This window comes from Centruroides vittatus, unplaced genomic scaffold (assembly GCF_030686945.1).
Source record: "Centruroides vittatus isolate TY-2023 unplaced genomic scaffold, ASM3068694v2 contig_7, whole genome shotgun sequence".
Classification (NCBI taxonomy): domain Eukaryota; kingdom Metazoa; phylum Arthropoda; class Arachnida; order Scorpiones; family Buthidae; genus Centruroides; species Centruroides vittatus.
Window position 1 is genome coordinate 3,693,680 of NW_027122442.1, and position 16,688 is coordinate 3,710,367.

At 31.7% G+C, this 16,688-nt stretch overlaps 2 protein-coding genes across 5 annotated transcripts in view; both read left to right on the forward strand.

Annotated features, from left to right (window-relative positions):
• The window catches only part of LOC136980490 (INO80 complex subunit D-like), a 104,905-nt gene that overhangs the window by 8,251 nt on the left and 79,966 nt on the right, over nt 1-16,688 (forward strand). The window lies entirely within an intron of this gene.
• LOC136980414 (uncharacterized) lies at nt 12,146-12,538 on the forward strand. The gene has a single exon (XM_067276521.1). The coding sequence runs from the start codon at nt 12,146-12,148 to the stop codon at nt 12,536-12,538; it is 393 nt and encodes a 130-aa protein (XP_067132622.1).

Sequence of the window (16,688 nt, forward strand, 5' to 3'; positions counted from 1 at the left end):
GCTTCCTGTAATTTTAGCACAAGTCTGCTGTACCTCTCCCTGGTAGCCAAATGCACAGGAGAGGACCCAGGAAATGAAATAAATCCAGAAATAAATCAGGTAATAAGATCTCAATGAAATAAATCCAGGTAGCAGAGGAATGGATAGGACCCCTGGGTCCTATTCATTCCTCTGCTACATGGATTATTTCTGAATCTTCTATCCATCAATTCTTGGAGAGATACAGATGCATGGTGGTTTCCATTGTTTTCCATGGAACCACAAAGACAATTACATTAAAGGAAAAAGGCATCATTCCAACTTTGAACCTGCTATAGACATTTAATATAGAATTCTGCTTAACCTGACACAGGTTACTAAAAGTAGCCTAAAACGTTCATTTTTAATCAGTGGATTGCTGGAAAGTGAGAGGAAGGTGTGAATTTTATCATTTATAAGATATTTCCAGCTTTAGAATTAATAAAAATGTTTAGAAAATATTAGGTTTTTATAAATTATGCAAAGGTTTAAAATCTATCAAATATATTTTTATATGTAGCAAGATCTTGAAGCTATTGTGAAAATATAACACATGTCCCAAAGCCTAATGAGTATCTAGAAACATCCATCAATCGATATTGTGAAAAGTTTTAAGGGTTAATAATTAAGAACTTTAGAAAGAAAAATTGTATCAAATAAGCAGCAGCAGATTTCCCATTAAATGAGATATTTGATTCCATTATCATCACATTATTTTCTTTACACTAATACAAAATTTTATATTCTAAATTCTTCTATGACTGCATTATGTAAACACATAAATACACACTCTTAAAAACCTTTTAATCACAGCCATTTTTTACTATTCTTATAACGTTTTCGGTTACTTTTAATAATTTTTTTCAAGAACAACTACAATTGAATATGGCCAGAATTTGAACTCCGGCTGTGATTAAAAGGTTTTTAAGAGTGTGTATTTATGTATAAAATTTTATTATTTTCTTTCTGATATAGATTAGAAAGGCAATCAAAGTAAAATTTGTAAGCATATTTGTTTATTTTTCTAATTACAGTAGACCCCCCTATAACACTGTAGATACATTCCTTGTTATATGAATCTGTGTTGTATGAGTCACTTAGATACATGAGCCAATCACAGCCCTCACTTGTGCAGTTTAGGGGCTACGGCTGTTTGAAAGGTTTTCTTCCATAGAATTAATTGATTCTAGACTAATTTGACTCAACATTTCCAAATCACGTATAATTTTTTTGGGAATAATCCATATAAACTATGCTATAAATGAAAAATTATAGGATTACTTATTGAGTGTGTGCTGTTTGACGACGCCATTGCTTCAGCTTGTTTTCGTCGCGGAGCGGCTCATCAAATGGCGGACATGTGTTTCCTGATAAGTTATTTTTCTGCAAAAAATTTGCTGAACTTTGGAGACATCATTAATAAAACTATAATTTTTATGGCCGTTGAATAATAAATGGTTTTTAGTAGGTCCAGTGCAGTTTAAACTCAATGGTTTGTACAATGTCTGCTATTGGTCCAGATTCAACCAATCCTGTCGTGACGTGTCGGTGATGACATTTTACCGTGTTATACGAGTCTCTTTTAGCGTGTTATATGAACACAATCGCAATTTTTTCACTGGGTTATATGAATCTGTGTTATATGAACTCGTGTTATAGGGGGGTCTACTGTACTCAAATTAAATATTTGACCTGTGATTTTGAGTTAAATAAATTTCAAATTCAATTTTGCTACATTTTCTGTAAAAAGTTTTACTGTTGCTAGTCTAGACCAAACTTCCTTTGAATATCAGGGGAGTATGAGTAAAGTTATACACGTACATGTGTATAATTTTCAATAGGTGATTTAGCCTGTGATTGTATGTATGCAGAGAATTTTATGTTGTCCATGTACTGTACATCAGATGAGATAGTGTAAATTGTTTTATGTTTGATGATGTATTTATAATTAGTGTCATTCACCCTGTTGGGCAGTTGGCTTAATAGTGACAAATTATTTAATAGTTAAATTCTTTATTATATTATTGTCTGCATTGGACTTTGTATATTAATAGGACTTATTACACTAGTGTTGTTTCCATTTTAGAAATAGAGATGATCTTATTCAGAAAAACAAAATCTTTATTTTTCACCTGTTTTTCTGAATAAGATCTTCTCTACTTGCTAAAATGGAAACAACACTAATGTAATAAGTCCTATTAATATACAAAGTCCAATGCAGACAATGATATAATAAAGAATTTAATAATGTAAGAACATACAGGCAAAAAAATTAATATTTAGTAGTTAATTAACTATAATTGTGGAAAAGTAGCCTGATGTAATCTAGTAGTTGTTTCACTTTACAAATTTATTTGGTTTCCTGAGGTTTGTTTAAGTGGGTTTAATGCAAGACAAAATCAAAATGCACTTAATGATCATTATCTCCAAGGAATATGGCTGGTCTTGTGTACAGTGGGTGATCAGTTAACAAACAGTTTGGACTGCGAACAAATCGGACAATGAACACTTTCATGAAAGATTTTTATGTACAGATAAAGAACACCTGATAGAACAAACACAAGAAGCAATGCTGCGTTTAAGATTTGTAAACTACATTTTCATGGCAACTATACATTGTTTATGGAATGAGACTTTCACAGTTGTATACATAAGCTTTTTTGCACTAGTTAATTCCTGTTCTCTGAATGTTTGTTAGTGCTTTTCTGAACTTTTTATTTAAAAACTGATAATATTATGGGGCCTAAAAAGAGTGGACTGTCAAGAACTATTCACTATAGAAACTAATCAAGAGATAATGATAATAGCCAAGGTAGAGAATGGACAGAAGATGACTGATATTATAGGCAGATGACTTTATCAGGTCTACAGTAGATACAATCTAAGCTAAGAAAAATATAATCAAAAAGACTCAAGCAGATAAAGGAGTAACAAAAATTGCATCTGAAAAACAAATATGTACCATCCATGAAAAAATGGAGAGATTGCTTTTAGTTTGTTATTACATGTAAATAAACATAGTAAGAAAGTATATAATTTTTTATTTATTTTTCGGTCTCCAGAACGAATTAATCAAATTCCCACAAAAATGGTATGGTATCTATGGTAAATCAATAATCGGTTAATGAACAATTCGGATAATGAACATGGTCTTAGAACTGATTATATTCATTAACTGATCACCCACTGTATTTGGTTTGTTTTAATGCATATGTCATGAAGTCTGAGGTGTAAAATTTCTTGTCAGCATTGCATTGTGTTTTCTAGAAATGTAATGAGTATTGGTAATATTTTGTATAGATATACAGGTATCCCTTGTTTAATGCAATTAATTAATCTTTCAAGTGGTACCTTGGTAATTGACTGAACAGTCACTGCCCACTAGAACAAATTTTTGGTTAATAACAAATATTTTTATTTAAATTTTGTCATCCATAAAAAGTTTTCTATGATAAAAATGAATAGCTAATTTAGGCCTAAAAATAGAATGAAATCTTAGAGCTGCCTACCTTCTTCATACAAAATTACACTTGATCCAAATACACCAAAAACTGCCATAAATGATCAGGCTAACTTTTGGATAAATGATCATTTGGATAAATTCATTTATCCAAAATTTAGCTCGATCATTTACAGCAGTTGTTGGTGTATTTGCTTATGATATCGGGTTTCGTTTGAAGTATGTTTGTACACTCGATCCAGTTAGTTTTTTTCACTTAATGCAAGTGGAACACAATTATCGTGATACACTAAGATTTTTTGCAAGTTCATGAGTTATTTGTCAATTTTTAACAATTTCTTCTTGAAATTTCTGTTCTTCAACAACTTTTGGGTGCATTTTGTATCCTTTAGTTCAAAATTTTCTGAACGAAACTTTCAAAACCCCATTTGATACATCTGGGGTTTAAAAGTGTCTTTGCCATATACCCTATGAGTACTTTTTTACTGTTTGTATAGTGTTATATCCTTTATGAAACTTAAAAAGTATACATAATATGCCTGATGGTTATTTTGTTCGCAGATATTTTGATTTGATTTTATTCAAACAAAATATGAAATAAAGTTTTAAAATAAGTGCTTCTAAACAAAGAATATAATATCACATTAGCAGTAATGTGTTAAATTTCACAGCTATCATAATTAAACTAAATATCAATATCTGAAATCACCCTCAGCACAAAAGTAGCAAATTTATCAACACTTTATTTGCTGAGAAAAACATATCTATGCATTAATTAAAACTTCTACCATGTATATAAAGGGATTGCACATTAATCAAATCCCATGTTAAGTAAAACCACATTAAGCAAGGGATATCTGTAGTGTATATAAATATGAGTGTAGGATGCTGTAGAATATTTTCTTATAATCTAAGTATACTATAAGTAGGTATCAATGTTGTTTGTGTGCTTGTAGAATGACAAAAACTGTTCCTTGCATCCCATGTGATTTCTATGACAGCCTTTTTGTTGTTCTGTAAGAACATTATGTTGTTCTATGTGATGGTATATTTTGTTTGTGATGCACGAAATGAATATTTGAGGAATTCAAGTACTTAAGTATGTTTTGATTTAAAAGTTCATTGTAATCTGCATACATTTCAATAGTAGTTATATGTTTATTAAATAGTTTTTGTAGTTAGTTTCATGTTTATAGTTTGAGATGTAAATTATTCTTTCTCTGGACAGTAATAATGGCAATACCTCCAGTTCCATCAAAGTGAAGTTCTATATTACTTTTTAAAATTTACTTTCTTAAAACATTTGACATGAAAAATATTATTTGTTAAACTGAAAAATTTTTTCTGCCATTATTGAGATAACAAAATTGCCAAAGTTTGAAAGATCTAGTCTTTTTCCAAAATTTAACATAAAATATTTGTTTATTTTATTAACATACTGATTCCTAAATATTTTCATAAATATTTAATTGTAATGACAACAAATACAACCTTCATTGCACCATAAAAGTAATTTAATACAAAATATATCATGTTAGATATCAGTGGTCAAGCTATGACTTGTGAGCCACATGCAGTTTTTCTAGACCTTCACCGCACTTCCTGTGACTTGTATAATTTCTTTTTATAAACTTGACACATACTACTTACACATATATAATATTTTTGTAAGTTTGCTTACTATTATTAATGTGATATACACACAGATTGTAAGTGTAATGTCTAACTTGAACAGACAACTGAAAGCTAAGATTATGTTCATAAAGTCAAAGAAGTTAAACAACTGTTTATTGGCATTTTATGACCAACTAGGGAAAGTAAAGCAACAGTGATACTATTATAAAGCATAGATGACTATAGTATTTAACTGTATATAATATAGTTATAATATAGGGTGTGGTTCTCAAATATTTTTGATAGGTGGTATATGACTTTTGTAACAAGGTTTGACTATCCTTGTTATATATATAAATGGTATGATTGCACCATAAGTTTGCTCATAATATGTAATTTTTAAAAAATCTGATATACTGAAGTCATTGTATATTATATTGTAGCCCGTGTTATATCGTTGGGAGATGGAAAAAAAAAGTGCGATATATCCGGTGGCACATTATAACCAAAACTAAAATTCTGGGCTTATACTAAACAGATTATACATGCTATGGAATCTCTATTTTCTATTCTTTCATCAGCAAGTGTTTCTGATATAAGCTTAGTTTTGCAATACTGACTTTTATTCGTAGTTATATTGTATTAATTGACATTTACGTAAACACCGATACCACAAACGCCCATTTAGTGTTAATGTTTCTTTAACAATGACATTTAAAGACAAATACTGTTAATATAAAAACAAAATATCAGTTGCAATTTTATTATACAGTACTATATTTTATAATAAATCGCTTATTAAAAATTCTTGTAATTTATATTTTTCAATAAAAATTATAAATACAGCAATTGAAAATTTAAAAGATAAATATTGAATATATAATAGAACATCAAAACTTATAAAATTCTAAAGAGTAAAAACTTCTCTAAAAAGCAAAATAAAGTTGCTATATAAAAATCTTAGAATTTTCTGTTCAGAAATAAAGAAATCTTTTCCTTACACATTTTGCATTAGTTTGAAATTTCACAGAAACTTGTAAATGTGGATACAGGACTAAAAATCAATAAATAAACAGCTTTTAATATCAAAAGGAAGCATAAGTGATAATTGATCTGTCCACCTGTTTTGCTTATTTAGATCTTGACAAATTTATTGTTTCACCTTCAGTAGTAGTTTCAAGGACAATGGTAAGATAAAATAGGTATTTCATTGCAAAAAGAAATGCAATGGCAATTGATATTTTAAAATTTATTGATTCAAGTGTTTTTAAAATTTGGGGGACCAAAAGAAACGTGCAATATATCTGAATCTGCGATATAATGAGGGGCTACTGTATAAGCGAATGAAATTATTTTTAACTGTATCAAACATCGCCAAATGGATCATTTTCCTATTAATCATTAAATTAGCAGAGTTATAGCCCGATTATTTAGGCGATCATTTGGTGATGATTTTGAAATTATATATATTAGACAATGACTTCTATAAATAAAAAGTGAGTTAGAAGTGTAAATTTTTATTGAAAATGGTTCCAACAGAATTCAATTTATAACAAATACTTAAATATCATTTTTTTGTTATATAAATTTAAAATTAAAAAAAATCTAGCAAGGGCTCTTGCATGATTTTTCCAGCATTCATAGTTTTTAAAGTTATGTGTAATATCAACTGTTATGAGATTTTATTAAAAAATAATTGTTATATTGATATTATTAATTATTATGGAAAGCAAAAGCTCATTTTTGAGGGTAGAGTGAATTTTCAAAAAATTTGTGAATGGCAATAATGAGTAAAAGTTTCATTAAATAGAGTCAGATGTATGACTCTATTTAAAATATGATACATGACCTCTTTTCCCCTATCTCCTTGACCTTTAATGACCAATGTTTAATAGCATCAATGTCCCACATGTAGAAGCGACCTTACCAAGTTTCAAAGTTTTTTGTTTACTTTAATCCTGAGATGTAATGCAAGACATTGATACACATGTACATTTAGAATTTTGTAAGAGGTATTTTGCATTTTTGGGCTTCTAAGTGTCAAACCATCAAGAAATGCAAAAAAGACTTGGGGTCAAAATTTGACTGATCACTATACTCTACATTTTATTCTGTAACATTCGGGAAAGTAAAAAATACAATATTAATTATTTTAAATAAAACCTAAAACTTTTACTCAACTAATACCTAAGTCACTAAAATAGTTTTAATTATATATACTGAAAACTTGCATAAATTATAAACAAAATAACAAGATTAATGGCATTTTGTTATGTTTATCTTAAATTAATCCATTAATTCTTGCTTTAATAAAATTAGGTAATGCTAATTTCATTGTTGAACTTAATTTGTCATATATATATATGACAAATTTAAAAAAATATATATATTTTCAATTTAAATTTATAATTTAGATAAATTACTTAAGGTATCTTTAAACTTTATTTCTAAACTCTTATTTGTTGACAATTCAATTATTATTAAACAAGCAATTATTTATTGTGGCATCGTCACAATGCTAGGCTGCAATTTTTTGTCACAATGCACTTAAGTTCAGTAGTGTCTTGCCCCTGTAAATCATACTTTTTCTGTTAACAATGGAGTCATGACAGTTGTCTGTCTAACTCTGTTTAGAGGAAAACTTTCAAATTAAAATAATGGGACTTCTAGTCCAAACTGAAAGTTTGTATTTAGTTAATTAGGGCCTCCTGCCCCTAAGCTTTCCATATCTGGTTTCGGTTTTCATTTATCTAACACTCTTCTCGAGATTAAGGAAGGACAGATAGACAGACGGATGACAGTGAGAATCTATAGGTCTACAATTTTTTGAAATTGTAGCCAAATATTGTATTTAGCATTATTTGTATGAATTAGAGATATATTGATAAGCATTTTGGCTAATGATCTGATTACCAATTTCTCAGCAGTAAAAATTAGTCAGTTAATTAAATAATAACTACTCGTTGAACCTTTAAATGCAATTCCTGGATAAATAATTAACAGTTCGCAATCTCAAAAACACAGTCTCTAATGTTTTCGATCTACATAGGAGATCTTCCTCAGGATTATTTATCCTGGAATTGCATTTAAAGGTTCAACGAGTAGTTATTGTAATTTATTCCAGGCTTGAAGAGTTTTAAGTTAATTAAATAAATAAATATTAAAAATTTTATGTATATATATTATTAGAAAAATTTTCTGCAAGTCTATAGGTAAATGTTCCACAAAAACAACATTTTACAATATAAGAATTTAAAGTTTTGCAAGATAAAACTAAATTTTTACTTCAAAAACTTGTGCTAATAAAATGAAAAAATGCTCTATTAATAAAAAGATAATTATCTAAACAACAGATTAAAGTGAAAAAATGTAATTAGAACCCTTTGGTCTTACATCACAATATCTCTACTGTTATACTCTCACTTCAATTATTAGCAAAATACATTAATCCATTTTCAGAATGATTAGCAAATGCTTATATAATAATTAATGGGTGTAACTATTTTTAATTGAGTGAAATTTTTAATGAACTATTGCTTTTATTTTTTAAAGCATTTAATATACAGATTAAATTTTTTTTAATTAACACTTAACTTTTAATTAAAGATTTTTCAGAATCAATAATTTGTTAAAAGATACTTCATATAAACCACACTTGTACCAGCAGAATTCAATATACAAAAAACTTAAACCAACACCTTAATGTTCGCTGAGAGATTTATTAATTTAACTAACGTTTTCGGCTTACTCAATAAGCCATCTTCAGGTTTTAACTTTCGAAAAAAAAAAAAAATCAGAGCTCCCACAAGAAAATTGGAGAAAGCCATTCATAACCTACTTTCTCCCCACCTCAAGGACTACCCATACACCATCGATAACCCAGTTGAGCTCATCCACCTCCTTCGGGTTGTGCCTTCGACGCCGCAGTATATTACCGTGCTAGACTTTAAATCTATGTACCCGTCGGTGGAGCTCCCTCCAGCTTTTTGCTCTCTTAGGGACATTTTGCTTAATTTGACTCAAGAACAAGCATTACACCACCAAGTCATTGACTTAGCCCATCTGATCTGTTATAATTCTATCTTTGCGTTTGACGGAGAGGTCTACAAAAAACAAAGAGGAGTCCCCATGGGTAGCCCAGTATCTGGGGACCTATGCGAAATGGTCGTTAGGCAACTGGAACAAAAAATACTTCCGCTGTTCCTCCCGAACATCTTACTCTATAGGAGGTATGTGGACGACATCCTCATCATGTGGAAGACAATACCTGACATCTCAAACTTCGTACAAACCGTTAACAGATAATCCCTACGGCCTAACGCTGGAAATGGAACAATCTAGCAATACTGAGGTCCATTTTTTTGGATATAAACATTAAAGTAGAAGGATCTGCCATCGTCACGTCGGTATACCGTAAACCTTATGCCGACCCTATATACATACCGGTAGGTTCATCTGACCCATTCACCTACAAGGCTGCAGCATTTAATACTTTGATTAAAAGGGCCTTTTCCCACTCGTCCACCACGCAAGCCCTCAACACCGAATTGAATTATATCAAGAGGATAGCAGCCAAGCACGGTTACCATGGTCTGACACACCGTCTAATTGAGCGACTTCAATGCTCACAATACACACCCACTACGCATACGAGGACCAACACTGACCAGGATAAACGTACACGCCTCCCAGTCACCTTTAACCCATATGTTAAAGCGATATACGCTGAGATCGCTGGAAAACAACAACTACAAATAGCCTATAGAAGAGGCCCGACAATCTACGACATCCTCAGAAATGAAAAAGGCAGTCCAGTCCGTGGCAGGCTTCCTGGTGTGTACTCTATCCCGCTGAAAGATAACAGATGTAACGAGAGCCTTGTATATATCGGCTCAACCAAGCGATCTTTAAATACCAGAGTGCAAGAACATCAGGCGGACCTTCGGCACGGGCGGTACACCACGGTCCTAACCACCTTTGCATCTGATCCCGATATAGAACCGGAGTTCGACAAAGCTGACATCATCGACACTACGCCCCACCTGGAGCAACTAAAATGGCGGGAAGCTATATCCATCTGTAAGGCTAACCACCGGACCACATGTATAAATCGGAAGGATGAGATTAATCTTTCTATAGCGTGGCAGGCCCTCATAAACAACGATCTATAAATAGCAACATCGGCGCACGAATGCGCATGTCCACCTTAATGTTCGTTTGATATGCGAGTTCCGTAATTTTTGTTTAAACATCTGCATTCTATTTTTAGATTCGGTTTTTATTTAAATGTCTACGTTCCTTTTTCGAAGTGTTTCGTCGGAACTTTTTTCTCTACCTGAAGAAGAGCTGTTTGGAAAGCTCGAAAACGTTTGTGGAAAGAAGATTTTTTCACGCAAATTACACCGGTAACAGGTTTGGTATTTAGTATTAGAAAGTTAATATACGAAAGTTAAAACCTGAAGATGGCTTATTGAGTAAGCCGAAAACGTTAGTTAAATTAATAAATCTCTCAGCGAACATTAAGGTGTTGGTTTAAGTTTTTTGTAGATATTTCATACTTATAAGTCACACCCTTAAGATATAGAACTTGATACAATTAAAATATTTCAGGGGCTAAAATACATGATTTGAAATGAGAGGGCCTCCCTTATCTTGCCTTTCCTACATGGGGTCATTAGTGATTTTTATATGATATTTATAAAAACGTATGTTCCATTTCTGTTATATTACAGTTATTCAGAGTCAAAAAAGTTTGATTAACAAAGAAAACAATAGAATACTGGTACACATACCTTTATTGACAATAGTATAATCTACAAAAATATAAATTAATTAAAATCTTAAATTTTACAAATTTTATAAAATTAGAAATGAAGTGGAAATAATTTTATCAGAGAAATTTTTTGTTACATATGTAAAATTATTAAAATGAAAATTGAAAAATGATAAACAGTACAATTTAAATTGCAATTTTATTTATTATTATTTTCTGCACTTTTTAAAATTTTTAGACCAGTTCTTTAACATTTGCCCTTAGACTGAGGATATGAGGTGTTTACAAGTAGAAAGCGAATACAGTCAAATCTTGGTTTTCGAATTTAATTCATTCCTAAAAGTCATTCAAAAACTGATTTATTCTAAAACCAAAACAAATTTTCCTATAAGAAATGGTATCAAATGGATTAATCTGCTTATGACTCCCCAAAAGAAGCTGTTTTTCATGCATAAAAATGCTTACAAATGCAATATAATATGATGTTATCTATTGATATATCTATATCTACATCTATTCTATATATGTATTAAAAGCAAAATGTTCCATCACTGCCAACTGAAACTAACACTTACAAAAAAGTGCTATAAATAGAGACAACTCTCCCTGTATGAAATGTAAGCAAATCAATCAAGATGGACAACAAGTACATTATAATTATTCACACTTTTCCAAATATTATGTTGCAATTGATTTGATTTCAATTTAAATTAATTAATTTTGATTATATTTTTTAGTTTTAGTTTCATTGTAAAGACCAAAGTTTTAATTATTATTTTATTATTTTTAGTTTTAATTAACTAGCTACCTAGTATTAATAAATATTAATATATCATCATCCTATACACCGGGGTGTATAAAATATAAATCGAACTCACTTGTGCCTATTGACCGGTGTGAAATAAATAACTTCAATTCACCTGAAGAAATAAATAACTTCAATTAACCTGAAGAAGGACACGGAAGGCGTCCAGAAAACGTTCGTTGAATTGAAGTTATTTATTTCACACCGGTCAATAGGCACAAGTGAGTTCGATTTATATTTTATATTTTAATAAATATTAATATTATATTATATAATATTTCTCAAAATTACAAATTCTATTTATCAATATTTTCAAAACAAATAAATTAACGAAGGAATTCAAATGTTTAAAAAAAAATTGTTAAGCTTGAATATTAGAATGAATAAATAAATAAATATATATATATATAGCCTTAGAATAAATAGGGTTGGTGTCAGTAAGGGCATCCAGCTGTAAAACCTATGCCAAAACTACATGGAAGTAAGTGATAACTGTGTTAGGAAGGACGTCCCCCAAAGTGATGAGCAGTCATACTGCCGGAAAACTATGTCAAATGAACTGGGGCTACGAAACCAAAAACAGGTCTGGAAGTCAGTCCAGAAAGAGAAAAGGAAGAAGACAAGTATAGGAATAGGTACTTTAAACATTGGAACATTGAATGGGAAGAGTAGAGAGTTAGTGGATCTTATGCAAAGAAGGCAAGTGAACATTTTGTGCCTGCAAGAAACAAGATGGAAAGGAAATAAAGCTAAAGTACTTGGTGAAGGGTATAAGCTGTTTGTGAGTGGAGCAAATAAGGGAGGAAGTAATGGAGTTGGTATTGTAATTGATAAAGTTCTAAAAGACAGTGTCTGTGAGGTTAAATGAAGGTGTGGTAGAATTATGAGTGATAAGTTGGACATTGGTGGAATTTTCATTACAATTTGTGTGTGTGTATGCTCCTCAGCCAGGTAGCAATTGATATCCTCAGCCAGGTAGTGGAGAAGAAGGAAAGACAAACTTTTGGACAGATCTTGACCAAGTTGTAATGGGTGTGCCTATGAATGAGAGATTAATCTGTGGGGGCAGTTTAAATGGTCATGTTGGAAAGAGGAAGAATGCGGAAAGAAGAGGTTTTGGGAGGTAGAGTGTGGGAGAAAGACTAGTCGATCATGCTGTGGCTTTTGACCTTGCGCTAGTTAACACCAACTTTGAGAAGAAAGTGAACCAACTGGTTTCATACATGAGTGGAGGTAGATCCAGCTAGATTGATTTTTTCTTGTGCCATAGGAGACATCTGATAGAAGTGAGAAACAGTAAGGTGTTAAATAGTTGAGAAAGTACTGCTGCACAACATAGAGTCCTCCTGGTGGATTGTGACTTTCTTATGGACCATTGTAAGAATTGTGTTAGCCAGATTGAACAAAGGAACAAATGGCAGAGATTGAAAGAGGAGGAATTAAGGAAAGAGTTTAAGGTAAAAGTGTTAAAAGAAAGCCAGTTTCCAGATGAGGTGCAAACATGGTGTTTGCTGAATAGTAATTGCATTTTGAAAGTTGGAGAAGAGGTTTTGGGAAAAACTTTAGGGAAGAGATCACCAGAAGGAAAGGAACTTTGGTGGTGGAATGCTGAGGTACAAGCCACAGTTAAAAGAAAGGCAAAGAAAAGGTGGGATTTGATGGGAAGGCTGGAAGATAAAGAAACTTACCATTTGTCAAATAAAATGATTAAAAAGGCGGTGGCTATTGCGAAAGCAAAGGCTTTAGAAGAGGCTTATAAAGTTTTCGAAAGGAAAGGTGGTGAAAGGCAGTTGATGAGAATTGCCAAAGCAAGAGATAAGGCTTCAAAAGATTTTACCTCTATTAAACTGATTAAAGTTGATAAAGGAGTGGTATTACAAGATTATGAAAGGGTCAAGGAAAGATGGAAAAAATATTTTAGGAATTTATTGAATGAAGAAAACCCCAGAACTTTATACAAGAATGGAGAGGTAAATGAAGGAGTGGTGCAAGATATTAGCAGAGAAGAAGTGGAAAGTTTGCTTAGGAAAATGAAGATGGGGAAAGCAGTAGGCACTGATTGGATTCCAGTTGAGGCTTTGAGAGGCTTGGGTAAGGAGGAAATTGATATCCTCTGGGACCTTATGAAGAAACTCTGGCATCAGGAGAAGATCCCAGATGAATGGAGGAAGAGCATTTTGGTGCCGATCTTTAAAGGTAAAGGAGTTGTACAGAATTGCGGAAATTACAGACGTATAAACTTATTGTCCCATACTATGAAGATTTGGGAGAAAATTGTAAAAAGGAGTAGTAGGCAGGAATCGGAGATTGGAGAGGAACAGTTTGGCTTTTTACCGGGAAGGAGTATGACTGATGCTATATTTGCTCTAAAACAGCTGATGGAAAGGCACAGGGAAATGCAGGAAGATTTGCACATGGTGTTCATAGATCTAGAAATGGCATATGATAGGGTACTATGGCAGAAGGTATGGAGATGTTTGAGGGAAAAGAATGTTCCAGAAAAATATGTTAGGTTCATCAAGGAAATGTACGAGGGAGCAGAGACTAAAGTTAAGAGTAGTGTGGGCACTACAGAAGGGTTCTTTGTTAATATTGGTTTATATCAGGGATTAGCCCTTAGCCCTTAGCCCTTATTTGTTTGACCTGATAATGGATGTGTTGGTGTGTGACGTGAAGTGTGAGGCTCCATGGACTGAAATCTGAGGTGCAGCATAGAATTCAATGTGGATGGATGAACTGCATGAAGCTGAGTGGTGTGTTATGCAACAAAAAAGTTAGCTGCAATTTGAAAGGAAAATTGTATAAATCAGTTGTTAGACTTGCAATGTTATATGGAGCAAGAGGCATGGGCAATAACAAGAGCTCAAGAAAAGAAGATGGAGATGGCAGAGATGAGAACGTTGAGATGGATGTGTGAAGTGTCAAGGACGGATAGAATAAGGAATGATTTTATTAGAGGTTCTGTTAATTTAAGGTGGGCCCCTTGAGCGAAAAGATGCAAAAATGTATGTTGAAGTGGTTTGGCCATGTAGAGCGAAGAAGCGATGGAAAGAAGATTGGAAAACTGATAATAAAAAGAAAGAGGAAAAGAGGAAGACCAAAGATGCATTGGAAAGATAAGGTGGAAGAAGACTTGAACCAGAGAGAACTTAAGAGAGAAGAAGCCTTTGATAGGGAGAAATGGAAGAAACGTATTAGAGAAGGAAATGCTGACCCCATATAAACATGGGAAAAAGTGAGGATAAAGAAAGAAAAAGAATAATATTATATTAATAAATTTTTGTTGTTTAATTTAACTTAAAGCATATTTAAATTTGAATTCTTGGATGCTGTTTATATTACATTAATGTCAATTAACACAGTTTTTATTAGTTAATTTGATTTTTATTCAAGTGTGGTGCATACTGAAAAGCAGAAATAGTATCTTTCCTGCATAAACATTTGAAATCTAATTTAAATTGCAGTGTCATCAATGATTTGTGTTGTGATAAATAATGACATGAGGTGATCTTGGTGCCACTAACATTGAATCAGTAGTCCTGTCGTTGATTGGTCAGGCTTTCGTCTTTCTTTAACATTGGCAGTATAGGGAGTTGACCATCTGTGGCCAGCTCTTGCCGAGTAGATTGTTTGGAAACTAAATTGTTGTATGACAACTGGGGCAAATTTGAGTTCAAAATTTTGTTTGTGAACCGAATTGTCTGAAAAGCAGGGTGTTCAAAAATCGAGGTTTGACTGTATTTTGAAAACAACTTTTATTGATATTAGATTATTGGGATTCTCTCAAATTTATAATTTTGCCTAACTTAATACAGCATTTTATTACATTATTATTGTAATGTAATAAATCTCTACATTTTAATTGTTTCAGTATGTTCTTTTAATATCAAAGTGAACAAAACCAGAATTTCTACTAAGTTTTATTTACTTACTTTGCTTAATCTTTTTTAACCCCTCAGGTACGACTATGGTGACATTGATAGTATATGCCACAAGTCTGCATTGCTGCCACAGTGACATGCTTAGTGATATGCTTAGTGTACTTGTATATCAGCTTCACAGGCACTTATGTAGTTGTATTGACAGTTTATATCACTAATTTCTCTGGCACTGTACATTGAAACATGTCTACATTTCAAATATACATGCATTACTATGACCATATTGTGTGTATAACATGACAGTGATTATATAATTTTTCATTCAAAAAATTGAAAAGGAGAAACTTATTGTGAACATTTTGAAATTATTGAAAGTTATGAGAAATTTTATTTCAAGCTATATGATAACAATTTGACTGATACTATAGAAGAGGAAAATCAGAATAATTTTGATAATCAGGGCAATAGTGATAATAGTGCAAAAAAAGAACAAAATATAGAAATACAAGTTATTGGGAGTAACACTGATGATAATGGAAATCATCACCCTCATCATCAAAAAGATGTTAAAAAAAGTGAGAATTACAGAATACAGTTGCTGGTCTCTCCTATAAAAGGTTCTTGGAGTGCAATTTTAGACCTGGTATCAAATACGAATAATAATTAAAACACATTCATCATTGGATATTGAATCCAAAAAATTTCTTCAAATTGTGAGTCACTTACATTAAAAATTTTTGGACTGCAAAAGTTTAATGTTATCATTTGGATATTATCATCAGTATAAGTGAGTCCACTGTACTTACATACTTCTAACCAGTGTTGTTGTAAATCTGTTATTTACAACATTTTCACAATGCTCTGCAAGACAGAGGCAGTGTTCTGGCATTGGCTTCTATATATAACTAAAAGTTCCCCGTCAAGCTTGATAGAATACTTTTTATGAGAAAATAAAGATTGAAGCTAATGCATTCATTAGTTCATTACTTCCTATTGAATAATAGAATGTCATGTGGTCAGTATGGAAATATTTTTTAAAAAATTTGTTATAGAAGTGACACGATGCGTCTATCTTTTTTAAAGTAAAAATTTTTAATTTAATGAAGTAAGCTTAAAATACACCATTTGTCAAAATAT

Bases quoted from the DNA above. Each gene is read 5' to 3' on its own strand.
- LOC136980414 (XM_067276521.1), top strand. From the start codon at position 12,146: ATGGAAGTAAGTGATAACTGTGTTAGGAAGGACGTCCCCCAAAGTGAT.